This window comes from Cladophialophora yegresii, assembly GCF_000585515.1.
Source record: "Cladophialophora yegresii CBS 114405 chromosome Unknown aczIN-supercont1.4, whole genome shotgun sequence".
NCBI lineage: Eukaryota > Fungi > Ascomycota > Eurotiomycetes > Chaetothyriales > Herpotrichiellaceae > Cladophialophora > Cladophialophora yegresii.
The window spans coordinates 175013-202606 of NW_006913048.1; the positions used below are offsets into that span (position 1 = coordinate 175013).

The window sequence follows — 27594 nt, forward strand, 5'->3', positions numbered from 1 at the left end:
GTCACATTTTCTTCACATGTGGGTGAAATTCCCCGACCAAGCAACCAGCCTTGCTTCTGTCGCAGTGTCGCCTGTTATCTTCTGACCGCCAACCCATAGAACAGCATACTCGAGTGCTCGAGCTTGATCTCGCCATGCCGCTCTTTTCCCCTCTCCAAACACAGGGGACTTAACCCTCCATCTCATCATCCCCATCCTCGTCTTCATCGTCATCGTCCTCCTCCCCCTCCCTGACATCCACACGAAAGCCCATGCTCTGATCGACGCCCACGTAGCTATCACACATGAGGAACAGCGTCAACTCTTTGGGCCCTGCCGTGGGGACGATATACTCCAACTTTGTCGCGAAGGTCGCTTTGGCGATCGTGACGCGCTTGATCGCCAGTAGGGACCTGGTCTTCTCCTCCGCGACGACGAGCCACCAGTTTTCGAGTTTCCGGCCGGGATAAAAGGGCGCGTGCACGGTCAGGTCAATTTCGACTTCCTTGCCCTCCTTGTCTTCCTCGTCCTCATCCGCGCCCGTTTCCCGCGTGATTTTGACGGACAGACGCGCGGGCTCGCCTGCCGTGATGTCGTCTTTATCTTCGACTTCAAACTCGAGCTCCAGACTCGGGTACTTCTCGTTGGTGAACTGCGCGGCTTCGACGAGCTGGCGGTTGGTCAGGCCCATTTGGGCCACGAGTTTGGGCTGGTCCGGGTTCTCCGAGGGGTCCATCGCCGCCATGAACTCGTCGATGTCCTTGATCCCTTGCTTGGCGAGGATGTCGACGACGCGGGAGTCAAAGTGCGGGATTTGGAGCAACGGACTGTCACGATCCCACATGGCCTGCACGACCATCTGGCTCATCTCCATGGCGTTCATGGCGTTCAGGTGGCCCTCGGAGCTGAGCACGTCCACGCACGCGGATAACAGGGCGAGGGTCTTTGAGACAATCACCTCTTGATCCTTGGCGAGGTCGATGGGGAGTTGCATCCGGCTGAAATGGGCCTGTAACAACACCATGGCCTTGAAATGCGGACTGTCAAAGGCTGGCTCGGACATCTTGACGGGCACGCGGTCGTAGATCCTCCGGAGAATGTGATCCTCGTGGCGCCGCAGCTGGATCGACTCGAACTCGGTGGCAGACGTGACAATCTCGAGCAGACCCTTGAGTTTCGTGCGCGCGGTGAGAGACAGGAGGAAGGTCTGCATCGTGATGAAGCTGATGTTGTAGTACGCCGCGATCATGGCCGGGTTGAGCGGCGAAAGGGAGTCGTCTTCCTCGTCGAGCTCGATGATCTTGGCATCGGCGAGTTCTTTCAGGGTCGTTTCGACAAGTTCGGACAGATGGGTACTCAGCCCTTCGTGGCTGGTGTCGCTGAGGCCGTAGAATGATGGATTCGCCAGCAAGCGGCGGTAGAAGTATGTGTACGTTGTCCAATCGACCGCGTCTTGCGTGGATGTGATGGTCGTGGTGCTTATCTCTGTCACAAACGCATCGTGGAGCCAGAGTTGGAGATGACTTTCGATGGGCAACGCCTCATTGAGGAATTTCTTATAGTACTCCCTCTTAACGGCCGGGACCATCAGCACGCCTTTCCCGACGTCGTCTTCCCCCGGGCGAGTTGCGCGGCCGAACATCTGCAGGATCTCGCTGATCTGGTAGTCGACGTAGCGATGTTCGCGGCCGACAAAGTACTGCGTGCCCATGACGATGACCAAGTGTGCCGTGAATGGGATTTCCCAGCACACATCTCGTGAACAGATCATGACTTGGATCGCGCCCACTTTGAACAGGTGAGAGACAATCCTTTTATCGCTGGTCGAGAGGGCTTCGTGGTAATAGCCAATGCCATGCTTCAAGGACTCCGCCAACGTCTGTTCGTGGATGCGCTCAAAGAACGGTGCGAGTTCGCTGGCATCGGTGTGTAGGAATCGCTCGTCGTCGTCATCCATGATGCAGGCGTTGAGGATGTCGACGGCTGACGCTCGCACTTGCTTTCTATTAGGCACAAACACGATAGCCGGCTTGTCAGGCGATAGCTGCAGGATGGATTGATAGGCCGGGCGAGCCATAGCCATCATCAACGATGGGAAATGCGGAATCGAGAATGACTGGATGTGTAGCTGCAATCCCACGGGCCTGGTCACGGGACTGAAGTTGTAGATCGTGTGCTTGTTTGCCCCAAGCCATTCGCCGACATCTCTGGCGTTCGACAAGGGCACGCTCAGGCCGACAATGCGCATGTTGTTTTCAAGCTGGATGTGGATGTATTGCATCCGAGAGACCACGACTTCGTAAACAGCGCCGTTTTCACCGCCAATCATATGGAGCTCGTCGGCGATGAAAAGCTCAACATTCTGCACGTTCTTTCGACGCTGCCACTGCCGTGACAGAACATCCCACTGGGTTGGAGTTGCAAGGACAAGATCGGACCTATCGAGGATGCGCAAGTCGGCGGTGATCTCACCAGTCAATGTCGAAATAACCTTGCCTCCACCGATTTGGCGAAGCCGCTCATTCCAATCAGCGTGCCGGCTGTCAACCAGTTCCTGAAAGGGCGCGATGTAGACAGCTCTGCCGGCTTCAGGATTCTTCCAATGTCGGAGCAAGGCGAACTCGGCACAGACAGTCTTTCCACTTCCTGTCGGAGCGCCAACAAACACACTGTCGTTGCTGTCGTACAATGACTTGAAAACTTGTGTCTGAATCTTGTTGAATCTGTCCCAGTTGGGATACAGATCAATATAGTCTTTGATCTTGAGGGCTTGAACAGGCACAGGCTGCAGATCCAGAAGTGGTGTATGAGGCGGAAAGCGTTCAGGCAGAATCAACTTCTGGAAAGACACTGGCACTCTTGTCTCGGAATGCATCCATCGATCGGACACTAAAGTGATGAAGTAGTTGGGCGGGATTGGTTCGCTGATGGGGACGGTAAAATCCACCAGATGCTCCGACATGTCACCTTCGGCGAATTGACGTCGCAGGATGAATTGATCGTGGAAGAGGATCTCTTCGCCGTCGCAGTCTTCGACAATGATCCAGAACGACTCGGCAGTTCCGTGGAGCGCTTCATCCCAGACGAAGTTTGGAGTTACCGTGAGCTCGACACGGAGCAGCGACCTCGTCACCGGCTGTACTTGTGCCTGCACCTCCAGCCGAGGGAACTTAGAGACAAGATCACATACCACTCGTCCAGCCTTGGGCATGCCTAGGAGTTCGCCCATTCGTGGAGGGTCGAGGTCAAAGTAGCTAGACCACGGGACTTCCATCCTTTCAGCCTTCTGGATGTACTCTCTTGGACACATCGGGAACTGCCTGAGAGGTGTCATTGTGGGCCACATCCGCTTTTCGGCCATCTTGCAGAGATCCAGCGCAAGCTTGGCCACGCCGGCCCAGCCTTTCTTCAGACAGATCTCGAAGATTGCTCTGAGAATGCGTCCTGCTGACTGCGTGACGTAGACGAGATCAGCCATCAAGGCCAAGCCTTCCAGCTTGAGCCGCGAGATGAATGCTTGAAGGAGCACGTTGATCTTTGCTTGTGGCTCTTCCATGCCTTCCTTGACTGGAATCGGTACTCTACCCAGTAGTTTCGCCAACTCGAGCTTCTCATCTTGTCGGACGGGGATGTACTTGAACTCGTCGCTGAGGGCAAAAATTCTGAAGAGCTCGATGGTGCCGATGGATGGCTGTAGGTGATGGTTGTAAGTCAACATGGAGTTGTGTGTGATGTAGTAGTGTGAAGCAATGCGGCCGAGATCCGTGCCTTGCAATCTGCCCGTCTTCTTCTCATACTTGACCAGCCCGGCTTTTTCCAGGACCACGGCAGCTGAGTGGATGAGATCTACGCGCTTCTGCTCCAAGGTCTCGTCATTGCCGTAGTCTGCGCCGACACTGTACAGACCCGGAGACCGGATCATGCGAATAAAGAGATAGGTGTAGCCGAGCCACTCCACTCCCTCGTCGCGCGTACGAATGTTGCCCAGAACAATCTCCGCATTCAGATTGTCCGCTAGCTTGCTCATAAGTTGACTCTCAATGGGCAATTGCTGATTCATCAGTGACATGTAGTATTGCATCTCTGTCTGGGATGTGATGATGATGCCTTCGCCGTAGGAATCGAACTGCGGACGACCTGCTCGCCCCAGCATCTGAAGGACATCTTGAGGACTCAGTTCCACCCAACTTCCTTTTTCGGGCGAATACACTTGTGTACCCTTGATAATGACCGTGTGAGCAGGCAAGTTCACACCCCAGGCGAGTGTTGCGGTACAGACGAGCACTCTTAGAAAGCCGTCGGCGAAGAGTTCTGCCACGGAAGTTCGATCTGCGACGTTCATACCAGCATGATGTATGCCAAACCCGTACGGCAGCAGATCCTTCAGATTGGGATCGTTGATTGAATCAGCCTCTTGCTGCAAGACTTCTCTACTTGCTGCGTCAGACCTCATGATCTGTCCGATGGTTTCCAGCTCAACAGCCTTGTCTCGAATATACTTGGCTGTTTTGGCAGTTTCTTTTCGAGAATGAACAAAAATCAGCATTTGATTCTGGTTCGTCCCGGCATGTTCGAGCACTTTAGAATAGCAAACATCATTCATGGTTTTGAGCTGCTTGATGGCCTTTTTGTCCGTCACTCCGATGAATTCCTGCTTGAGAGGACAAGGCCTGAAAGTCCCGTCAAAATGGAAGAGGCCCTTTTGGGGGTCTACCCGAAGGAAAGTAGCCACATCCCGGTAGTTGGGGAGCGTTGCACTCAACCCGACAATTCGGACAGGGTCGCCGGTTTGTGCAATCTTTCGAATGGTTCGGCTGACGATGCTCTCGATGACTGGGCCACGGTCGTCGTGCAGCAGATGGATTTCATCGATGATGATGAGACGGACGAGACTGGTGTAGCTCTGGTCTGTAGCTTTGCGCGTGATGACATCCCACTTCTCGGGCGTCGTCACAATGACCTGAGTGTCGGCGATTTGCTGTTTGGTGAGCTGCCGATCGCCCGTGAGCTCAGATACTCGTATACCGTAGACCTCAAGTCGCTTCCCAAAATTGCCCACCTGTTCCTGTACCAGGGCTTTCAGAGGTGCAATGTAAACGATCTTGAAGTCGTCCAGCATGATCTCACCCGTCTCCGGATTTCTGTGCTTTCCAATCTCGCGAAGCATCGTAAGCATTGCGACGTTTGTCTTGCCAGAACCAGTGGGTGCGCAAATGAGCATGTTGCCGTCGTCTTGGAAAGCAGAGGGGTAGCACTTCGACTGGATGCGATTCAACTCCTTCGCAGAGCCGAAGCCTTGTCTCGCCCAATCGGGCAGTTCGCTTGCCGGGATGTTCCTTTCGCCAGGATCCCTCCTCGGCTTAGGAGGGGGAACATGAATTTCTTCGTATCCTTTGAACGTCCGCTTAGTCGATCCGGGTGGTAGAATGACCTTTGGATTCGTGTTGAGGTGGTTTCCCGACTCAAAGACCAGGTTCTCCAGGTTGATGAGTCGCTGCGGCTGCAAGCCACCAGTCAGGACGCCCTCCTTCTTCTCCTCCTGATCTTCCTGCGCCTTGGGAATATCAATATCCATCAAGTCCAGCTTCATCTTCTTGGCTGGCCGTGATGCTTCTCCATCACGGTCCGTCATGCCTAACAGCTCGTCAAGAATGGCTCGCTGTCCAGCTTCAACCATCTCACTCTCGACGAGGTGTCGGGCGTCCGCGTCTTCAGCAGCTCTGCGCCACCTTGTGACCCAAACAATCTTGTCCTTGTTTGAGACAAATTTACTGACAATATCCGGGTGCTCATAATCGAACAGGTCCATCATGTCGTTCTCAATGTCTCGAAGGGATAGATCTTCACCCTCGGGAGACTTTCCGGACAAGATGCGAAGCGCCTCTTGAGTCTTCTGCTGCTGAATATGGGGATCTGAATCGACGGCACCGATCTGGCGCTGCAGCCAATATGCATCAATTTCGTGAATGGGTATTGAGTCGGCGTCTTCGCGTTTTCTACGACTCGACTCGCCAACTCCACCGTCTATGACCAGACCGCCGTCTTCATCGTCGCCATCCTCGGCGTCTGGCACTCCGGCACCTCCTGCTGTCGCGGTCTCTTCAAGACCGGGCAGATCGGGGGCGTCTTCGTCGTCAGTATCCCCTTCGTCTTCGTCGCGGACTTCGTACGTTCGTTGGACGCCGTCCTCGTCCACATCGTCGTCTTCATCGAAAACCACCGCCACGCCCTGGCGCTCATCAAGCTCTGTCTCGTTGTTTGCGCCGTCCGCCGTGTCCTCGTCGTCGTCCTGAGCATCGTAGTCTGTGATCTTCTTCCCGAGATTCACCAGCTCGTTAAACTGTTTGGGCGTCATCGTGATCCCGACAATATCGTCAATCTCTCGCTTCTTGTCGAGGTCTTTCATGTTTTCGTCTTTGAGATATTCGAGGACGGCGTCGGCCGCGCTCCGGACAATCTCCTGCGAGACGTCGCCCAGTGCGTTGGCCGTGACGGTGAGCAGCAGATCGTAAGTCGCGCGGGTGGCGGGAGTCCTAGGACGATACTTGAGCCCTTCGATCAGCGCGTCGCCCGCGGAGAGGATGCCGGCACCTCGAGTTTGGGCAGGCTCACCCCGCTTTCTCTTCCTCTGCTCTCGTTCCAGGACATCTTCGCCCTCGCGGATCGAGCCTCTGTCGACGCCCTGTAGGGCCGGCGCCATCTTCTTCTGTTTGGGCGCGGCTTCTCGACCGACCCGCGAGCCCATGTCCCGAATGTTCAGGCGGCCTGCAAGCGACTCGGGATCACCAGTGTTTTCGTCGTTGCGGCGCGAGATGAACCGCCGGTCGGCCTGGAGGACCAGGTTCGACATCGCCGAGTACTTGTACTGCGAGACATTGTTCGGGTCCGCCATCTTGACGGTAGCGGAGAGGTGATACTGGTGATTATTGGAGGGGCCCCAAGGGTGTAAGGCGGAATGAGATTAGGGAATCAGCGGTTGGACAAATCGCTCCAGAAGTGACCTGCTGCTTTTCTTCAAACTCACTGAAGAGCTCGAGGTAGGCGGCGACTGGGTTGCTCGGAAGACTAGCACTGCAGCCTGCGCTTCTAGTGCTCGTCCCAAAATCTTTGATGCTGTTTGAAGTCTCTCCAAATGGCGAGGCGAGAACGACAAGTTACCCGAGTGACTACGGCGGGCCACTGAGACAGCCTGTGCCAGCCACTCACTGACAATACCGAGTAATTAAATGATTCCAACTCATTCATCTGCAAGTTCAACCGAACACTGTACGCAATGAGTGAGCCAAGACGAAGCCAGCCACGGGTTTTGAGACTGTTCGACTCTTATGCCACCTATGTACAAAGCTGCCTATCTTCTCGTCGTGGCGCAAGACCTCATCTTTTCAGCATGATGCCATTACTTTTCCTCGTCTCGTCAACATAACCCAGCTTCCGCCCCGTCACCCAGAGCTGGATCGAAGACCTTTTGGTGGCTGTGGTTGGCGCATACGACAGCGCTTCACCCTGGGCTACACCGAACGCCTCACCGACCGGCTTGCCGCTGACCACCCACTGTGCCTCGAGCTCGACTCCCGGATCCCATCGGCCGACGCTCCCCTGGAAAACACAACCTCCGGCACCGTCGCAATGGTCGCCGCCAGTGATCGACGGAGGTGCCTGTCGTTTGAGCGCGGCTTGGTGTCCACCGTAAGCAAGCACCTCGGTGAAGTTATTCCCTCGTGAAGACGACACCGTCACATTGCGCGGCAGTGGGGTGGTGCCATTGGGCCCGTGGTCTTGGATCCAGCTATAGACCAGCTCGAGGTAATCCCAGATCTCTCGATCTTGATAATTCCCTCCATGCGGCTTCTCAGGGAGGATGGTGATGTTGGCCCAGCCCCGCCCGCCAACAGCATCGGTCCGCTTCTGGAATTCCTGGACGCCTTCATTCAAAAAGTAGTCGTCCCAGCTCCCCACGTACACATATAGCCGCCCCCGGAGGACTTCACCAAGGTTGTAGCTATTGTTCCAGTTGGTGACAATATAATCTGCCAAATCCATGTGCCTCCAATATTGGACGGCGGCGGGGTAGATCTCGCCAGTGATTTTGTTCCAAGGCTCGAGAGGGTAACCATTGAGGCCCTGCACCCCAAACACGGAATTCCAAACGTCCCATTGCAGAGAAGAGCGGGACGAAGTGCCGAATGTCAGCTCCCAGTGGTTTTCTTGCGCCACCGTAGCCAGAATAACTTGCGTTCCGTTCTCAAAGTCCCGAATAGAAGGGATTGCGCTCCCATTGGTGCGTAGGTAGGCGTTCGTATTAGTATACAGCGGAATGTCTTGATGCCTGTGGAAGTCCAACGAGTCCGGGTAGGAGGAGAAGCAGGCCCCGAACAAATCAGGCCGGAAAATGACGCCAGCGATGGATTCCCAGCCGCCAGTCGAACCTCCAACCTGAATCCGTGCGTACGGCTCAGGGATGGTCTTGAAATGCTCGTCAATATAGGGAATCAGTTCATCATACAAGGCGTCTCCAAATGGACCATGATTTGCAGAATTTACTGCGTAGCTGTCATCGTACCAGGGCGATTCGTGCCTGAAATTAACCAGGATCATCTTGGGTGTAGGTCGGTCAGCCCGCCCGTCGTCACCGGGGATCGTTCCATTATCCCATGCTTCCGAGAAGTTGGCGGTGGGATAGCGGAAAGGTCCTGCATCTGCGGCCCAGTGGCCTTGCGAATAAATGACTGGATAACGCGTGGCCGTATCATCGGCATCATAGCCGCTAGGTAGTACAATGTTGGCACCCACGTACATACTGCGACCCCAGAACTTGCTGAGCACTTCACTGCGGATCTTGACATATTTCAGAGTCTCCGTGTCTTCGTAGTTTCCCTGAGAGCAGCCACCGATTTCCTTGCCTGTAAATGCGTCTGTGGCCGTCACGTTGTTGAACACGAGATTGACGGTTTGCGGATCTCCAGTGATACTGACGTTGGTAATTGCTGTGGTGAGGCTGCCGAAACCGTTGATGTTGGGGGCGCCATCCCCACAAGGGAAATGGACGCTAATTGAAGATCCATCGCTTCGAGTGACCTTTTCGTACTTGGTGAGGAAGGCTTGGACCGAGTAGTTGCCTGCCGGAACATCGTCCAAGCTCACAATAGGGAAACCCCAGACACCCCCCACAGTGTTGATGATACTTGTGCTAGCCATGGTCACCTTGCTGGCAGTGGCTACTCCGTACACATTCATGCCAAAGAACAGGTTAGGACTAGAGGTGACGTCGGTGTCCTCCATGGGGTCCGTGCCGCTAGGGGTAAACATGACCGTAACATGACCGTCTGTAGTGCCGTTCAGGAATCCGTTTGCGATTGATAGCTGGACTGCCAGTCCAGAGCTGGAGTCAGATGCTTGCGCAAGAGCTGCTACCGGCAAGCAAGCCGCAAGGACTGCAATTGCGGCCAGACTGTCGCATAACAGACCAAGAAAGCGCATATTGGTCAGAGTGACGGTAGTGAGGTTTGGCAATCCTGTTGTAAGAGGGCAGCTTCGATGGCAAAGCTGCCCTTAAGAACGATCCACGGCACATGCAGAGGTGCCATCGTTACAGCAAGCTTCGGCTGTCCTAGTTGCCTGCCTGCCATGTTGAGTGAGGGAAGCTAAGAGCACTATGACGGTGGGAAAGCTTGCAAAGTGCAAGGCACGTAGTTAGCGACGGCTAGATGGCAAGAATGGTATGATTTTCATTGATAAGCTCGTCGACGTGGGGAGCTCGAAGTGCTCGCGCGACTGCATTGCTCCTTTGCCAAGCCGCCAACAGCAAAGGCTAGTCTGAATACGGCAGGAGGGGAGGAATCGACTGGCTGCTCGCTTATCGATAAAGACCACGTTCATCGGAGGATCCTCTAACACTGTTCGGCCCATGGACTAACATCCACCCTTGATCTGAGAGCGCGTGTACTGACGGTCCTTGGCAAAGGCCGGGTGTTGGTCAATGCAACCCTATGAGCCCATGTGGCCTGTCGACGACGTTAGCCAGATGTGGCAGGCGTTCGTAGGCCGGGGGAGCCACAAGAGCAGAGACTTAGTATCTGGACCTTGGCTTCCTCTACCAGCCATGTCGTGGAAAGAATTTCTGAGCAAGGGCGGCAGGCTAGACCAAGAGCAGATGGTGAAGGTTATAAGTGCTTCTTCCATCAGATTGACCGTGTGGCCGTGCACATAGCAGCTATGCTCGACTCAAGTTGGATTCGACGTTGCTTGACAAGCGAGCTGGAGCCCTGGTGAGCTATGGACGACAGAAAGCGATGATTCTCCCTAGCAGGACTTCCCTCGACTATATACGAAGCATAAATTGTATACACTCTTCCCGAATGTTTTCGCCTTCTCATCAGCCCAAACTCCAATCTCCAGCTGTACCTGTCCCCAGATATCCTACAGAGAAGTGCCGCGAACGAGATGACCCGACGTAGGGGACCAGAAGAACACATTATATCGGACAGGAACTTGGCATTGCCACACTTGGACAGACCTTGTTCACAGCTCTCTGTCAGCATCGGCCCCTCCGCCCTCGTCGTCCTCCGGCAGTTCGCTCAGACACGTATCAATCAAAGTCATCAGTTCATCCACGTCGGGCCTGTCCGCCGGTTCGACCTGTAGACACCTTCTGACAACATCGCGTGCAGCTGCATGGGGGTATATCCTCGCCGAAGACGACGCCTCGGGCGGCTTGTTCGAATCGCCATTCGCTGCCGACTGCGCCGTATTTGAGCGACTCGGGGCACTTCCCACTTTGGCCTTCCCCTTACTTTGGTTGCCTTCGTCCGGCCACCTCCAATCGCCGCCCAGCACGCAGATACTCAGACTCCCACCGGTCTCGTCGCTGCGGGCCTCAAAGGGCGATTTCCCTACAAGGCACGCGTACATTGTACAGCCCAGCGACCAAATATCGACCTTGGTGTCAATCACACTGCCTGTCTTGACATCGAAGAGCTCCGGCGCGCGGTAAGGCATGGTGGAATGTTCGGCCGCCGTGTCTTGCACGGCAATTGCCAAGGACCGGCTGGTGATGGGCGTGGGCGCGGGAGCCAGGCTGCCCAGGTCCATGAGGATGGGCGTCCGTCCGTCATCGTCGATCATTATATTCCCGGGCTTGATGTCCCGGTGGGCATACGCGCGGGTCTCCCCTGGTCTAGCGCCCTCTTGCGCGCGCGTGACTTCATCCGATGGCTGCAGCATGGGTTCTTCCTGCTCTTCTGAGATTTCTTCCTGGTTCTGCGCTGAGGCCGTCATGGTGCGCTTCGTGGTCCTTGCTCGTCTCTGCGCGGCGTCGGCGTCCTCGTTGGCGGCTTCATCGCGGATCGCCTGCGCGGCGGAGCGGGAGGCGCTGTTCCGCACGCGGTACTGGTGCATGGCTTTGAGGGCCTTGCATACCCCAAGCATCAACTTCATCAGCCGTCGCTCGCCGAACCGTGTATGATTGACCAAGTTCGCATTGATCATGTCTTGTAGATTTCCCCGCCGGTAGTATGGCAGCAGAATGTAGACCGTCTTGCTTGCGCCTCCATTCCCCGCCTCTGCGCCAATGCCCGAAACCTTTGTCGTCGAGTCCGTGAGCACGGCATGGTCGATACTGGCGATTATATTCGGGTGTGGTGCGAAGAGCGTGTACGCTTCGACTTCCTTGAGCGCCTGTGAGACCGATTCCTGGCCAAAGGGGCAGCGGATCTTCTTGAGCGCATAGAGAGCGCTGTCGCTAGTGTCTTGGACGAGGTATACATAGGAGAAGCCGCCCTATACAAACAAGCAGGGATTAGTATAAACCACCTGTGAAAGATATGTTGCTGCTGCTGCTGCTGCTTGCGCACAGGTGCTTAATTACCTCGCCCAGTAACCGAAGCATGCGGAAACTCCGACTGTTGATTTTCAGTTGCGGAGTGCTCGGAAAACAGCATATACAGGAGGATAAAGAATAGAATATGTCTAGAATCGTGTTCGCCATGCTGGGTGGCCGTCGAGTAATGCCGGCGTAAGCCGCAGTCAGGAGAGACGTGAGACGCGAGACGCGAAAAGAAGCTGGAACGTTGGGGTGTCGCAACCCTGTAACGGAGGCGTGGTCGCAAGTACACAGGGTTTTCGGTGCATAAGTTCTGTAACAGATGAATTGTCCAGAAAGGTGAAAGCAATAGAAGTTGAGTTGTTTGTCCTGCGAGCCGCTCGAGGCGGACCGATTGGGGGCCGTGGCAGCAGACAAGGCTGAGTACATCAAAACGAGGCTGTGTTGTATGTTGGGACAAAGTTGTGATTCTACTCTGTACAGCTGCCCAGATACCATCGACAATGGTCTGTCGGCCAAAGCCTCAGGCAGTTCGATGAAGATGGATGCATCTAGCTGTTTTGAACTATGTTGCATTGGCATTTTCTTCATCATCATAACTGTCCACCCAAGTTGAACATGCCCTATCCATTCTTTCCTAGACAAGCTGGTCAACTGAAGACAAGAAGAATAAAAGCAGCCTCGAAGTAAGACTAAGACCTGATTGCTAAACGGCACAAGCTCCAGCCACCTTGCCTTGATTGCAAATCTCTCGGACCCATTGAGCGCGACATTGTGAGTAAAGATTCACCGACTCTTGTCCTTCACTCGGTCGTCGTCTGCTTGTCCAAGACGTATCTTGGGTTTGTTCTTCTACATCGGCGAAATCGCTGTCCGCATATGAGGGCTAGTCGAGAGCCGCGACCAAGGCAACTCCAATCATACGCCGCCAACTCCTCAGGGCATCGCAAGTAGCCAATCCATCACCAACAAGTGAAGAAAATTCTGCTTCTGTTGCTACTCAGTAGCCTTGACGACGTCTGCCGCCTCTGTCGCAGCCTCAGCAGACTCTGGCGCCTTGTCCACGACTTCCGGAATTGCCGCTTCAGGCTTGGAAGGCACCTCTGCCGGTGCAGCTTCCGGCTCTTCGAACGGTGCAGTCTCGGACTCTGTAGGCACCACAGGCTTTTCGACCTCCGGCTCGGCCTCAGTAGCTGGCTTCTCTTCGGTGCTCTCGACCGGCTTTTCCATAGCAGCAGGGGCAGAGGCATCTTCTTTCTTGTCCTCTTCGGTGGCTTCTTCTGACTTCTCATCGTGGACTCCGTTCGTAGCATTTTCTTTGTCCCCAGTGGTCTCGCCGTCAGCTGGCTCGGCACCAAGAATCTTGTTCCATTGACTCAAAAGTTCTACCGAGCGTTTCCGGAACTGGAACTCTTCGTCTCGGGGGATGGTGTTCAGCTTGATCAACGCCTTTAGAACTTTATTGATCTTCGTAGTTCGAATGATGCTGACTTCCAAGTCTGCGTATCCTTCGAGTTTCTTGATGTATGTTGCCATTAGTGGCATTTCCTCTTCCTGGGGCGCTTGATCCCGGGAAAGGAAGCCTTTCTGCAGCTTGTGGCGGAGGAAAAGAACTGCAACAATTTAGCCGCGATAAGATCTGGTGGTCTGTATGCTTACCCTCTTTCTCACGCGACTTGCGCGCCTCGACTGGATCAAGTGGCTTCTCTTCTGGCTCTGGTTCAGGTGCATCGGCCATCTCTTCATCTTCTTGAGCAGCCTTGGACTTGCGCCTCTCGGATCGCGGCTTGCCTGCCTTCTCTTTGGGTTTCTTTTCCTCAGTCTTGGGAGTCTTGCTCGTGGTTAACTTGATCTTGGTCGTCTTTGGCGTTTTCGCCGGCTACGGCCCCAGTCAGAACATCTCCTCAAAAGGCAACATCACAGAACTCACCTTCTCGTCCTCGTCATCATCTTCATCGACCTCCTTCTTTCGCTTCTTGGAAGACTTCTTGGGCTCAGCGTCGACGTCTACATCTTCCATATCGACGTCCTCGGCATCAGCCTTGACCTCGCTCTTCCGCTTCTTCCTCTCGGCTTTAGCAGCCTTCTCTGCTTCCTTGGCCTCTTTGGCTTCGATGTCTTGTTGGACTGCGTTATAGTGTTCATCGAGTGTCTTCTTAAAGTGAAGGAGATCATGTCCTTCGGCTGCGACCTTGTAGGCCTCGAGTAGTGCCTTGCCTTTACCTTTCTGAGGGACATCTTTGCAGTCCCCGGGGCTCAGAGGGGTCAAATCTGTGTTGGAGATCCACACACTGGAGCAGTCAGCATGAACGCACGGCATAAATACGAGCAACTCACAATTCGTTAGTGTACAAAAACATGATCGGAAAGGTCCGCTCGTTCATCTTCTTGCCGCCATCTGCGTAGGCTTCGTTGTAGGTGCCGTCCGGCTTCTTGGTGGTGACAGGTCTGGTATTGAGCATGATCTCAGGAAGCATGTCCTCGTCGGCGATGATAGATGGCCACGGAGGATATCCCTTCAGCCTGGCGAGATAATAATCGCCCGGCTGAGCATCAAGATGTGTGATCTTGGGCATAGACTTCTTCTTGTTCAGCTTCTTGCCCTTGTGCTCAGGGACGGCCGAGGACCTCCTCTTGGGCAATGACGACTTCTTATCAGCAGCCACGGCGCCGTTGGTCTCTGGCTGACCGGCCTCTGTTGCATCTGTCTCTTTTGCGTTCGTCTCCTCCGTGACCGGAGCTGCACGCTCGGTCTCGGTGACGGGGTCTTCAGGTTCTTTGACAGGCTCTGCTACCGAATCTGAAGAACCATTCACAGTCGGAGGGTCTATGACGTGGTCAGCTTCCTGTGTATGAATGGCTGGAAGGACATAAATTACCAGTTGTCTCGGCTGGCTTCGTTTCTGCATCCTGGGCAGCCGGCAAAGCTCCCGACATCTCGGCGACGGGCCCAGATGCCGGCTCGGCCAGAGTGGGAGGAGCTCCATCGGCAGGCTCTGGCACCTTGACCGGGACTTCTGTCATAGGAGTTGCATCTTCGGACGCCATGTCGATCCGAGGTGTGAGGAGGATGAGGTGTTTGGGGGAACTGACGCGTCGATGAGAGCGCCGCTGAAAGGTGTATGATAGCTGCGCAAGAAAGATATTAGCAATGTTGTGCCCCCAAATTCAGGGGTGATGTATTTGCGTCAACAAGTCCAAGGCCAAGATTGGTTGTGTGTGGGCTGGGAGGAGTGACGCGACGGCAGGAACAGCTTGTGCAAAACCACGCCTGCGAGATCCGTGACCCGACGCTGGCGCACAAGGGAAGAGCACGGACCAATTGAGCCTGAGTCAAGAGCTGACGATAATGATGTCGTCGCTGCGACGAAGAAAGTGATGGTCTGTTGTATTGCAGCGATGGAGGAGGGTGAGGATTGCGACTGCGACGATGATGGAGAGGGAATTGAAAGGCCCAAGCAACTCTGAAAGAAAAGCCACTGCAACTGCCCTGATTCACCCAATCACTTCGCCGTTTCCCGCCAAGCCTTCGGGGAGCTGCCCTTCATCCCCAACTCATCTCAACCAGCCGGCAAGTCGGCAGTGCAATTGTGTCCGAACTCATTCTTGCTGGGCCTTGACCTTTGGAAAAGCATACTGAGGATGAAATTAGCACTCGCCTTTTGCTCAGAAGGGACCGACAGGTGCAGCCGTCCGTTGTTGAGACCAGAGGGAAGCGCGGAGATAGACCTCAATGTCCGCGTCAAAGAGATTAGAACTGCCGCTCCAGGAATGAACAGCGTAGACCCAAGGCTTGAGCTCAATCGTAATCCCGTGGCGGTGGTAATCTCACCCAGCAAATAGAGATGGGATAGCACCCAAGACACCAGCCCGATAAGATGCAGTGGCAGATGCTCTGATAGCCCAGCTCTTCCACTGTCGCAGGGCGATAGCCGGGTTGTGACCAAAGCCGGGGCTGAACCTCCAGGTAATAGATCGATCTCCGGCCCAGCACAGACGGAGAAGATTTTCCCCGACACTTCACAGCCAATGCATTCTTCACCTCGCCATCATGAAAGTTCTTTTCTGTTGCCGGGGTTAGGAAGCGTTAGATGTCAAAATACCTTCGATCTCGAGCATTTGATGACTGTTAAAAGCAAAGTGGCGACGGGATGAAGCGTGCGAGGAGGCAGTTGGTGGTACGGAGGCGCAAAACTTGATGCGTACCCTACGGTGAAGAATCATGTCCCCTATGGAAGCTACACAGACCGCCCACTCCGCCCTGCGCACAGGGGCATCTGTTTTCAGATATACATAGTTTCTCCTTCAGCTATGCCAATGAGTCCCTATCAAGTCCTGGGGACACACTATTGGCCAGCCATAATCACCCGAGCGCCCTTTATAGCTCACGCCTAGGTGGCTATCAGCGGGAGGATAGGCAGGCTGGGGAGTTGGATCTCCGACCGTTGCTATTCACTGGATCCTCGTCATTATCTCCACAACCCGAACTCCCGTCTCATGCTAATCGTCGACTCGTGAACGCTATGATTACATGAACCTCTCTTGGACTCGCAATAGAACCTGGAAAGATGCTTCGCGCCTTTGGCCTGAGCTAGGGAGGGATATAGTTCAAGTGCGCCAAGTCTGTTCCAGCTGTGCCCCAGGGTTCAGGGACCCGGGGGTTGTAGACGACACGCCGCCAGCTCAAGAAGCATGAACCACGATAGTCGTCTTTTCCGGTGGCCATCCCTCCTTGATTGCCAGTCCCTGTTTCGGCCAGTTCGAGTCCAGCGGTACTTGAACGGGCTTGTGAATTCTCAAACACCAAAGGAACCAATCTTCAAGAACGAGCAGGTTCAGGAGCACGTCGTTGAATTTCCAACCAAGACAACACACCACCGACCCCGCGACTGCGTCCAGGATGAAATGGTTCGCGGTGGCCACAATTGCAGTGAGGATGGAGAATGGATATAGGAATCCGACCGCCAGACAGACCATGCGACGTGTGCTCGGGAGACGGATCTTCGGCGAGAGATTCGGATGGCTGTGGTTGAAGAAAGGGATCTGTATGGTCTTCCAGGGTTGCGAGTGCCGCGGAGCAAGTGGAATCGTCATAACCGTGAGTCCAACCAGGAGTGAGTAGCCAAAGTGCAGAGAAGGCATTGCTGCATACTGATTACAGAAGCGATTCTGCGTCCATACCGAGCTCGCGCCTTCTTCGCCGTGCACAGTATCCACGAACCCAAAGCTTTTGGCAGTCTCTGCCTGCGGTCCATCGTAGTCCGGATCGCTCAACAGTCGTGGTGGCATGCACGGCCAGAGGGTGAAAACCACAAAGGCCAGGAGATTGCAGACTGCCATAGTCCGTCTTCGCGCTTCGTACAGCCACGGTCCAGAAGGTGAGCCAGCCGGCCCTAGGCCAGCTTCGTGCTGAACCGAACGTCGCTGGATATACCTATTTCTCGTGATTGCGTAGTAATACAACACCACGAGGAACGTGATTGTTCCAGGAATGTGAATGAAGCTGTATAGCCAGTTGATCCCCGTCATAAGGCGTGGGAACGACATGAAGAATTTCTGAATGGGGGCTTCCCAAAAGATATGCAGTTGCTGTTCGATCTCTATCAACTGCAGGGCATGTCGGCGAGCGACGTGGACAGTGCCTTCGACAATGGTTACGGCTGTAAATGCGCGACCGAGTTGGTAGACCTGTTGAGCAGACAGATCAACACAAGCAGCCATGGTCGGATCGAGCTATCTAACTTACCCAATATATTAGTGCCCAGTACCACGCCTCTACCAGAAATGGGAACTTGTGCAGTATTCGGCTGAGCAATCTGTTTCTGAAGACAGCCGTATTCGGTGTCTGCACAACCCTCCGGTATCCGAATGCCGGTATCTTCATCTCTCGCTCCCGCCATTTATCCTCTTGACTGGGTAGTAAAGACGGGCTCAGAGACCTCTTTGATTTGGAGATACGCTGCGTCTCCACGTCCACTGCCTCCTCGCCTTCCACTTGATGCGCTAGCGGTAGTTCTGGGACATCGGCGTCGTCTTCAAAGAAGGATGAGGACAGAGGACTTGTTGTGCCCGAGAGGACATCAGGAGAGCGGTTGATCCATGCGCCCCCAAAGAGGAGGACGACGACCGTGAGAGGTTCTAGGACTGCGCCGGCGCCCATCGTGACTCCTCTGCCTATGCTCTCTGCCCTGCCTTTCCGGTCTGGCTGTCGTTATTTTGGTCGGCTGGTAGGCGCTGGTCCTCCACCTGCAGCGTCTCTGCGGAAAGGCGTCAGGGGGCAACGTGAAGAGATGAAAACACGGCCAAGAGAAGTCCAGTTTACGCAGTGATCGCCATATCCGACTTGAATTGTGAGAGAGTCCACAGATAGGGCTGGCATGCGAGTAATAATAGAACAGTAGAAGGGTCACTCGCAGACCATCACATCACCTTGCTCTTGCCTCTTTCGAGGCAAGGCTCCGTCTAACCTGCTTCATGCCATCGAATGGAGCTCGTATGAGTAAGGTCGGGCTGAAGAGCCGGGTGGCATCGCTGGGACGGCGATGACTGCTGTCATCCAGCAATGGTGAGTCCTCGTTCACTGGCTCGTTGCCGCCGTGCTTCGATCAGCAGATTCCATGTCGGACGAGAAAATTAGATACTCGGACGAATGACTGGGAGAGAAGTGGCTGGCACGGTGGGGTGATGGGCACCTAATGGGCACCAACTTGGCTGTATCCGGTAAGCAGGCACGCATCCGGCTTTCGAATCCTCGTCAAAGAAGCACTTGTTGCGCGCCGGATTTGTCGGGTAGCACTGCACATGATTACTTGGGATTCGTCCATCAGCTTCGGCCGCTCCTTCGGGGCCTAATCTGCCTGGAGCAGATAGTCATCGCGTGGGCCGAATAATAGACGAGGTTGAAGCTTGTTTGGATAGTGAAGGAAAAGTGAAAAGGAATCTGTGGACCTCGTACCCGCAGATCCCCAATGGTCCAGACAAGCATCGGGTTCCGTCATTGATCATCGCCGCTTTTGTTACCGAGCCGCGTCTTCCGCGTTTCCACCACCAATGCTGTGTATTGTCTTCTCCACCACAGCCTTGCCCACATCCACTGCAAAAATACGTGAAAAAGGCGATATCTCCAGGCGCATCGCACAGTACCGTGTAAGTATAGAGGGACAGCAGAGGGGCACTGTTGCTGTCGTGCGTCGGTCCAACATTCCTGGTGCTAGAGTGAGATTGCCCTTACCGGATAAGCGCCTATCGCCCAAGGCACGAACCTTCTCCGCCGACATCCGGGAGTTCCGGCGATTTTACCTGACTACTTGGTGGGTGGTGGAATAGTGCTCAGCTCTGCTGGCAGCTGCATACTGTGGTATGCGGCATGCTTCGGCTTTCGGCCTTATGAAGATTCGCCCTCACTCAAATACTGTAGACACGCTGGCGCCCGGGCTTTACGATCTCTGTCGGTCTTGCTTACTGTCCTGCCCGAAGTCTCCTTCTGCGCTTGCTCGGACCGACCGGTCGGTTGTTGCTAACGATGGATGAGCAACCAGGTGGGCCGGGAAGAAGGCTCTGACCGCCGGAGCTTGCAAGACCTATCGCTGTGCACGTTCATCACCGTTCGGCTAGTCGGACATCGGCATCTTACAGTTCTGTCGTGCGATGTATAGCTGAGATCCTCGCTTCGCCTGCTGAAGCGGTTGACGACCCGTGTCTGGGGAAGCCTGTATGAGACGAACCTCCATGCCGCGATGTGGTAGCTCCGTAAAATGCGGAGATGTCCATCACGATGGGTCAAAAACCATAATGTTGTGGATTTGGAATAGCTTTTCATCCGATCTTCCGGCCAACGTTACCAACTCCTCTGCCCACGATGCTGACCAGAAAATGGCCCTCACCTTTCTCGGCGTTGACATCTCTTACACCCCATCCTGCGGCTCCAAAGGAGCTGAGATCCCTTGCGAGCTGAATCGTGCGCTCATTGGCGAGGACATCTTTTCCGAGTTGTACTCTTCCAACATCCTCAGAACCCATGGACATCAGAGTGACAACTGTTTCGACAGCTTCGAGACTGACACATCCACCCGTTTCGATACTCTCGAGTAACTGAAATGCGCACATTCGTCCCACATCCTCGGGTGGTCTGCCTCCTTCTGGAGGGCTTGCCGAGTCGGCTGAATAGAGGCACCCAGTCGGTGTCTCGGCTACTAGTGAAAGTCCAAACCCAAGACCGACCTTCTTCTTCGCGTTCGGGTTGTCTTTTGTTGGCGCGGGCACCAGACTCGCGCTCGAGACGTCGGAGAAGACATAAATGTCGCCTACGAATTTGTTCAATATGCCCCTCGCAGCCTCAATCATTCTGGCGTTATTCTGTCCGCTCACACCTGTCGAGTACGCCACACCACGAATTTTCTTGACCCGTCCAGGACTCATCAGGTGGATCGTCTTAGGCAGTCGCAGCTGGTGACCGAACACCAACTGCACCTCTCCCGCTCCGCCCATGCCCCTTGCTCCGGGATTCGATCTTTTCAATATTCGTAGCTCAATATCTCTCTCGATGCCGAACTTCGTGTACAGAGGTAAAATAGCCGTGCGGACGCTATCCACGGACATGTCTCCCCATGTCTCTGGCGTAGAACTCGTGATCACACCTGGGCCCGTGAAGATAATGTTGAACTTTGCTTTACTGAATGGTGCGAGTAGACACATGGGTAATAGGAAGTAGGAGAGCCCTCTGCTATTGTTGGCAGGAATTTCATGCCTAAGCACACCCGAGACGGCCTCGGCGCCACTACCGGGGGCTGAACCCGTAATCAGTCCGGGCTTGTAGAGCAAGACGGTTCCCGTGTAAGAGACCTCAATGTGAGAGCCATTGGTAACAGCTTCGAGGAGGCGGAGGAAGGAGATTTCATGAGGTGCAAGACCTGGATTTGTGGGCGAGTTGGGCCGGATTTGATCGATGCGGACGGCGCGACCGAGGAGTGTTGCGAGAATCAGTCGTGAGGTGAGTTGCTTGTGCGAGGAGAAGCGGAGGGGAGGTTGGGAAGTGGACATTGCGATAGTAGGAGCGTCAGCTGTTCTTCATGATCATGATTGCTTCGGAAGAGAGATTTCTTCTCAGTCGCGGTCGCAGTTGCGAGCGAAATCAACTTTTTCCCCCGCATTCGCAGTCGCTTCTCCAAAATCGGCGAGATGGCGGCCGAAGATAATGGCATTTGTGACTGTGCAAAGCTCTCTCTCTCAGCAATAGCGATACTGTGTTGACAAGTAGCAGAAAGGACTGACCTTCGAGCTCCCAGCACAGGTAGATCTAGGTGCTCTGCGATTCGCCTTCCCAGTGTTCTCATAATCTCAATCCTTTTTTTAAAGTACCTTACGGACTAATCATTGAGACTCACAATGCTGAGGTCTCAAACTGGTGAGCCCAGGCAAGGCCGTGCGCCAAAAAAAATCTCTCCTGTAGAGCTGTCTTGCAACGCCTGGACGATCCAAGATGCCTCAAGTTCTAACTTACCAGAGAAGTGGTAGCAGCTTCTACATCCTGCGCAGGTGAGACAGAGGTTGGTCGGGTCTACTAAAGTCGCTCTTTGGGACGGATGTTCCGCCTGATGCGTGTTCTCACAGTCCAAAATCGTCGTCCTCTGCATGGGACTCTATCCTCTGCGTATCCGAGCATCCGTGTCCAGCTGGTATTACTGATCGCAAAGTAACAGCGTTACAGCAGCTCGCCGTCCTTACAGCCAACGTTCGGTTGTTGCTCCCCGGGCGATACTCGATCAGAACTCTATCAATGCACTCAAGGCTTCTCGGCTCATCCATGACTCCAACGAACTTGTTCCAACGTCAGCACTTGAAGCTTAAGGAGCATCATTACCTAGAGGCGAGGAGGGGACACGCAGTCGCATGACGGCGTAGCGATGCCTTTTGCGGTTGTGCCGGTGGGATGATAATACCGTGATGGGACCTCTCACGGCGGAACGACAGCACGTAGTCAGCCATACAGGTGTCGCAGCTATGGTAGATGACAACGAGTCTCATTATCCCATGAGGGAGTTGGAGATGTCGTAAGAGGAAGATGCAGCTTTGATACTGCTGACGAAGGGTAGCGAGGAGAGCGATCGTTCACCTACATTTGAGTGATGCATATTGAGTCACCATTTGCGCATACACACCAGAATATCTTGATCGTAACTAGCGATGTCTCATAACAACATGTACAAGAGAAATACCAGGTAACTAGCGACCCAAATGCCATCTTGATGTGGGAGTCGAGGAAGGTCACACAGCTACCCGGTACGGAATACTCGCACCCAACACTTAGGGCACTCACGGGTGCTTAAGGCAGTGTACCGTGCATGCCCCGCATCTAAAAATTTCCCCACCCCGTGTGGGTGCCCGGCATTTGCCTCGAGATCGATGACTGAGTGACTAAACAACTAGCTGACGTCGACCACGGCCCGCGACTTCGCGTTCTACCACGTACCATTTTCAACTCCCAGAACGTACAGTAGCTGCCTGTACCTAGTCAATGAACCACTCCAGGATACTCAGCAGGTCTCTACGGGGTTCATCGGTATACAAGTGCGGAACCTCTTCGAGTGCCGAGCAGACATCTACCCCCACTTGCCCCGCGACCAGCGATCATCCAGTCAAGAAAGCAGTCTACCATGGCTTTGAATCTACCGAAATGGTATGTCATGTTTGTGTTGTGTTGCACAACCCATAGATATTCGGGCTTCGAGTCCTTGAGTCCATGAGTACACGAGCTTGACAAGGAGGCATGTAATGTACATTGATCGCCTGACTGACAGTTCGTTTCAGGTTGAAGGACAATTCCCACCTCCTCAAGCCTCCCATCAACAATTACTGCGTGTATGCGCCCTCGGCGTCGACGGGGGGGCTCACCGTCATGGTTGTGGGTGGACCAAATGCCAGGACAGACTACCACATCAACACCACGCCCGAGTTCTTCTACCAGCATAAAGGCTCCATGCTGCTCAAGACCATGGACACGTCAACGACACCGCACACGCCCGTCGACGTGCCCATTCATGAGAACTCCATGTTCCTGCTCCCTCCGAACACGCCGCACAACCCAGTCCGGTTTGCAGACACAGTGGGTGTCGTGCTCGAACAGCCCCGCCCAGAAGACTCGGTTGACACATTGCGGTGGTACTGCAAGAATTGCAATAACATCGTCCATGAGGCAAGCTTCCATTTGACAGACCTCGGGACGCAGATCAAGGAAGGTGTGATGGCGTTTGAGAATAATATGGACGCCCGCACGTGTAAGAGTTGTGGTACGGTCGCGACTTCAAAGCCAGCTCCCGGTGAAATTCAACAACCTCCGAGGTTCCCGGAGGATTGATGGTATAGGAAGGACGTCACCCAGCTGCAGCCATTGAGGAGGCCCATGGGCCGTCTTCTGCCTTGATCGGCGGTACCTGTATACTATGCTTCTCAGCGATCATATGGTCGAGCACGGTTTCTGCGACTTTGAGCGCTTTCGGAGGCATGCCGGCCAGTTTGGCAACCTTGAGTGCATGGGATTGCCGGTTGATACCTCTCTTCAGGCGATGCATGAAGGTGAAGGATCCGCTGTCCTCCTCGAGCACGTCGGTGCAGTAGCACGCCAGCTTCGGCCAGTCTCGCGTCATATCCGCCAAGGCATGGAAATGGGTCGCAAACAGTGTCCGACATTTGTTGGTATAATAGAGGTGATGTAGGCTTGCATAGCCGACCGCCGTACCGTCTTCCGGCGTTGTCCCTCGCCCGACCTCGTCCATGATCACAAATGACCTGGACGTAGCATGCTTCAGAATAGCTGCTGTTTCAAGCATTTCCACCATGAAGGTAGACTGATCTCGAAACAAATCGTCTGCAGCGCCAATCCGACTGAAGATCTGGTCAACGAGACCAATCTCCGCGTGCACAGCGGGCACATATGACCCAGCTTGGGCCAGAATTATAAGCAAGGCATTTTGTCGCAGAAAGGTGCTTTTCCCGCCCATGTTTGGACCTGTCACCAGCCATACTCTTTCATTGTGGTCTAGCACAAGGTTGTTGCTAACAAAAGATCTACCTTGCTCCTCAAGGCCCAGCTTGACTGTTGGATGTCGTCCGCCAATGATCTTGAGCTCTGCGCCAGAGTTGAGGATAGGACGAACCCATGCTTGCTCTCTAGCCAAGGTGGCGAAGCCACTTGCCACGTCCAACTCGTCCACGACAGCAGCGTTGTGCCGTAACTTCACAAGGTTTTTGATAACGAGCTCCCTCAAGCTGGCAAAGATTCGTTTCTCCTCGTCGCGGATGTTGGTAATTGCTTGATCGATTTGACGGCCAAGTCGTGTCCAGTCAGTCAGGTAAAAGGATCGAGTGCTCTTTGACGATGACACCATTCTGGCGTGTAATGCTTCCAGCGCCTCTCGCTTGAAGCCAGTGGCACTGCGAATGTGGCAGATGTGACCCAGGCCAGGCGTGGATTTGAGAACAAGAGTCGGCGCACCCAGCTGCTTGCGAAGCGTGTCTGCGAATTGCACCTTCTCGAAGTGTAGGGCGTCAAGGTCTTCGTGCAGACGCAGTAAAGATTCGGTTGCACCGCGACGCATGATCCATGGCTCTTCAAGCTCGACTTCCCTTTTCGCTTCGTCAGATTTGGTCCGTGAGCGAACTGCCTTTGGAAGCGAGTCTACTTCATGTGGAGCAGTCTGTAAGACCACCTCATGCGCCAAGGCTGCGACGTCTGCAGCTTCATCCTCTTCCAGTCGATGTTTCTGCATCAAGCCTTCTTCATCGATTGCTGACGCTATCTTGTTCTGCAGCTCAACCGGGCCCTCCAAATCCAAGCGATGGAGAAGTCTGTCAAGGCAATGGGAAACAGCCGCCTCTTGCCCAGGCTCTACCATCGTACTCCTGGCACCAGCAGCTGGTCGCAGAAGCTCATTCGTGGCGACGGTTTCGGAGATTGCACTGGCTAACGACAGCATGTCGTCAGCATCGCCTTTGTTGAGGGCAAATTTCTGCACAATGCGTTGCACATCGAACATGCGGCGCAGTCGGAAGATTAGAGACTCAGTCAGTTCTTGGTCTTCGACGAAGATGCTGACGAGCTCAAGCCGATCTTCAATCTCTGTTAAAGAAGCAGAAGGAGATGTTAGACGATCGCGGAGAAGTCGGGCGCCACTTTTAGTTGATGTTCTCTTGACGGCGTGGAAAAGGCTCCCCTTACCAAAGCCTTCTCGAGAGGTCTCCAAGATCTCCAGCCCTTTGAGGCTGTTCCGGTCAATATTTAGTATCGCATGGAGTTCCCTCTGACGTGGTGGTTGCAGACGAACCTGAAGACCTTGCAGTCGATTTCGGACATAATCAAGCAGTTGATGGCCTGCAGCCTTCTCGCCGACGGTAAACGAGTCATCAGCATTGTCAGGCACTGGAGACTCTAGCATTTGGTTCCACTCGCTCATGGACACAAAGTCACTGTCTGCTTGATGTAAAGTGAGCAGTCGATGGTCATGGCCTACAATGTTCCGCACCTCTTCACGAATACCCTCCGACACATCTCCGGGCAGGATGATTTCGCGAGGAGCAATCCGTGCTAACGCCGAGGACAAGGAGCTTCGAAGGGTTGTTTGCGTGTAGAAATCACCCGTCGATAGATCCAGCCATGCGAGCCCAATCTTTTCTTCTGGCTCCGTTTGCGACGCACTACCTTCACCTGCAGCATTCAAGGTAGACACGGCGGTCTCGGGACGGACAGACAGCAGAAAATTGTATTCGTAAGGATCCAGGAACTTCTCGTCAATGAGGGTGCCTGGCGTGACTACACGCGTTACCCGTCGATCGTGCTTCAAACCGCCAGATTTGACCTTGCCGGAGGTTTGAACCAGAAACTCTTCGCAGATGGCAACGTATCTGTTCAGATCTTGTACCAGCATCTTCAGGAATCTATCCAGTTGAAAGAACGGGAAGCCTGCCATTGCGACGGGACCCAGCTTCGTTTGCTTGTAGCCAACCTTGAGATTGAGAAGAGGCCCACATTCTTCTGCCTGCTCGAAATACAGTTCGTAAAAGTTCCCGACTCTTGTAAGGAGCACGCAGTTGTCAAATTTCGCCATATTGGACTTCACTCCTTGGAGCACAGTCGGGTATTGAGGTTCATCTTCGGGTGGTAAATCGGGAAGAGACCCAACCTGGATTTCGCCCTGTTGTAGCTCTTTCACCTTCTTCCTCGTCACCGTCTTTACGCCTCTGAGCTGGCCGTGGTTGGTAATGCAGTGGGTTGAGGCTGGTGATGTCGTTCGAGCAAGCGGTCTTCGAGGCAGAGGCAAGGGCCGCGGGGAGATAATGCTTTCTAGCCATCGGAGGTCTCGGCCATTGAGTGATCGCGTAAATGGCCGCATCACCTCCTCCGTATCCGATACTTTGGGCGGAGGTGAAAGCCGCGTCGAGACGAAAGGTCGACGCGATCGGGAAACGCGTCGAATGCAAGCACGAGACGCTGTTGGCGAGGCGGAAAGCTCCGCGCTTCGATATTCAAGCAAATGACCACCTCTTGTCGCTCTTATCCCACAACTGACCCAGGTGATCACGGGGAGGATCCGAAGCCAGGCCAGTGCCCGTTGCGGATGGGATCAATACATTGCCGATAGAGTGATGCTTGTGATGTGAACTGCCTTGACACAATGAGCTCAAATTTGGAGCTGGCATCACAAGTCAGCTATGATTGAGGCTATTGTGGGAGGTCAAAGAGATCTGAGACTATCAGCTAGGAAGATGAAGAGATGTCCTTGTTGAAGGCTGACAAGCTCTAGCAATAGATCGAACGCGATATAATGGTCCCTGAGAGACCGGCAGTGGCTCCATCACCGTCATGGCAGCCTTGCTCCAACCTCGCTGCCTCTCTTCTACAACGGCAGTGAACCTTGGCGGACCGAGAGCGCGCTGAATGTTGACATGGACACTTTTTCTCCTGGACAGCGGCTCCTCCCTTTGATCCTGTCAGCACTGCAGTCCACACTCCTTTTGCAGCTACCTTCCAAACATGGATGGTGTTTGCATCGAATGTAAATTCCTATGGCCCGCCGTTCCGGGCCGCTTCTGCGCTGGATGCGGTCAGGAGCTGTACGTACGTCCGGCTAGAAATGCAGCTCCCCCAACGGCCAGCAATATCCCGGCTCCGGCGGCAGCTGCCAGCGAACCTCGGATGGGTCTCCAACTCGATGCTTTCCGCCTGGCAAAGAATGGCACCAATCACCAGAACAGCAACAGTGAGGTGGGCTTTGCAGGCATGGTGGTAGAGAGCCAAACGAGCCTCCTATCCACGCCGCGGCCACCAACTGAGCGCGGCATACTCCAGCAAGACAACACCACGTCCGACAGCCTCAGATCCGTGACCTCTGTGGAAGGAGTTCAAGTTGCTTGCAACCCAGCCGAAGCAGCCTTACAGCCACGGAACCACCCAGTTTCGCCAGTTCCACCCAGTCTGCCACCAGTCCAGGTCACCGCAAATTCAGGCGAAGGAGCCGTTGCAGCACAACACCACGGCTCTATGCCATCCAGTAAAGACAGAGCAGATGCCGCTGATGAGGTGCACGAGACCCTTCCCACTAAGAACCCAAAGAGATTTGCTGGAACTCGTCCAGCTTTGGCAGACCATGCGATGGTCAAACTCGAAGAGAGTGGACCTCTTGTATCGGGCTTATCCTCCCTCCCCACCAGAGACGCGAGGTCTAGATCGCCGCCAAAGGCCCGTGATCTAGATGACGGAGCAGACCACCGTCGGTACAGAGAACGAAGTCCACGTGGTCAGAGCT

General features: G+C 54.3%; 8 protein-coding genes across 8 annotated transcripts; 1 reads left to right on the top strand and 7 right to left on the bottom strand.

Annotated features, from left to right (window-relative positions):
• Positions 1-169: 169 nt before the first annotated feature.
• A1O7_05376 (uncharacterized protein) lies at positions 170-6871 on the bottom strand (the record flags this gene model as incomplete). Its single annotated transcript, XM_007759386.1, has 1 exon — positions 170-6871. The coding sequence occupies one exon, from the start codon at positions 6869-6871 to the stop codon at positions 170-172; it is 6702 nt and encodes a 2233-aa protein (XP_007757576.1).
• A 482-nt stretch (positions 6872-7353) lies between these two features.
• A1O7_05377 (uncharacterized protein) lies at positions 7354-9456 on the bottom strand (the record flags this gene model as incomplete). The annotated part of the gene is made up of 1 exon (XM_007759387.1): positions 7354-9456. The coding sequence occupies one exon, from the start codon at positions 9454-9456 to the stop codon at positions 7354-7356; it is 2103 nt and encodes a 700-aa protein (XP_007757577.1).
• Positions 9457-10497: 1041 nt separating this feature from the next.
• A1O7_05378 (NAK protein kinase) lies at positions 10498-11962 on the bottom strand (the record flags this gene model as incomplete). Its single annotated transcript, XM_007759388.1, has 2 exons — positions 10498-11754; positions 11843-11962. The coding sequence occupies 2 exons, from the start codon at positions 11960-11962 to the stop codon at positions 10498-10500; spliced, it is 1377 nt and encodes a 458-aa protein (XP_007757578.1).
• Positions 11963-12793: 831 nt separating this feature from the next.
• A1O7_05379 (uncharacterized protein) lies at positions 12794-14845 on the bottom strand (the record flags this gene model as incomplete). Its single annotated transcript, XM_007759389.1, has 5 exons — positions 12794-13410; positions 13457-13676; positions 13728-14088; positions 14135-14624; positions 14677-14845. 5 exons carry the CDS (start codon positions 14843-14845, stop codon positions 12794-12796), a joined length of 1857 nt encoding a protein of 618 aa, XP_007757579.1.
• Positions 14846-16480: 1635 nt separating this feature from the next.
• Positions 16481-17957, bottom strand: A1O7_05380 (uncharacterized protein; the record flags this gene model as incomplete). The annotated part of the gene is made up of 2 exons (XM_007759390.1): positions 16481-17485; positions 17544-17957. 2 exons carry the CDS (start codon positions 17955-17957, stop codon positions 16481-16483), a joined length of 1419 nt encoding a protein of 472 aa, XP_007757580.1.
• Positions 17958-19612: 1655 nt separating this feature from the next.
• Positions 19613-20836, bottom strand: A1O7_05381 (18S rRNA biogenesis protein RCL1; the record flags this gene model as incomplete). The annotated part of the gene is made up of 1 exon (XM_007759391.1): positions 19613-20836. One exon carries the CDS (start codon positions 20834-20836, stop codon positions 19613-19615), a length of 1224 nt encoding a protein of 407 aa, XP_007757581.1.
• A 1613-nt stretch (positions 20837-22449) lies between these two features.
• Positions 22450-23150, top strand: A1O7_05382 (3-hydroxyanthranilate 3,4-dioxygenase; the record flags this gene model as incomplete). Its single annotated transcript, XM_007759392.1, has 2 exons — positions 22450-22472; positions 22604-23150. The coding sequence occupies 2 exons, from the start codon at positions 22450-22452 to the stop codon at positions 23148-23150; spliced, it is 570 nt and encodes a 189-aa protein (XP_007757582.1).
• Positions 23151-23166: 16 nt separating this feature from the next.
• Positions 23167-25896, bottom strand: A1O7_05383 (uncharacterized protein; the record flags this gene model as incomplete). The annotated part of the gene is made up of 1 exon (XM_007759393.1): positions 23167-25896. The coding sequence occupies one exon, from the start codon at positions 25894-25896 to the stop codon at positions 23167-23169; it is 2730 nt and encodes a 909-aa protein (XP_007757583.1).
• Positions 25897-27594: the final 1698 nt, after the last annotated feature.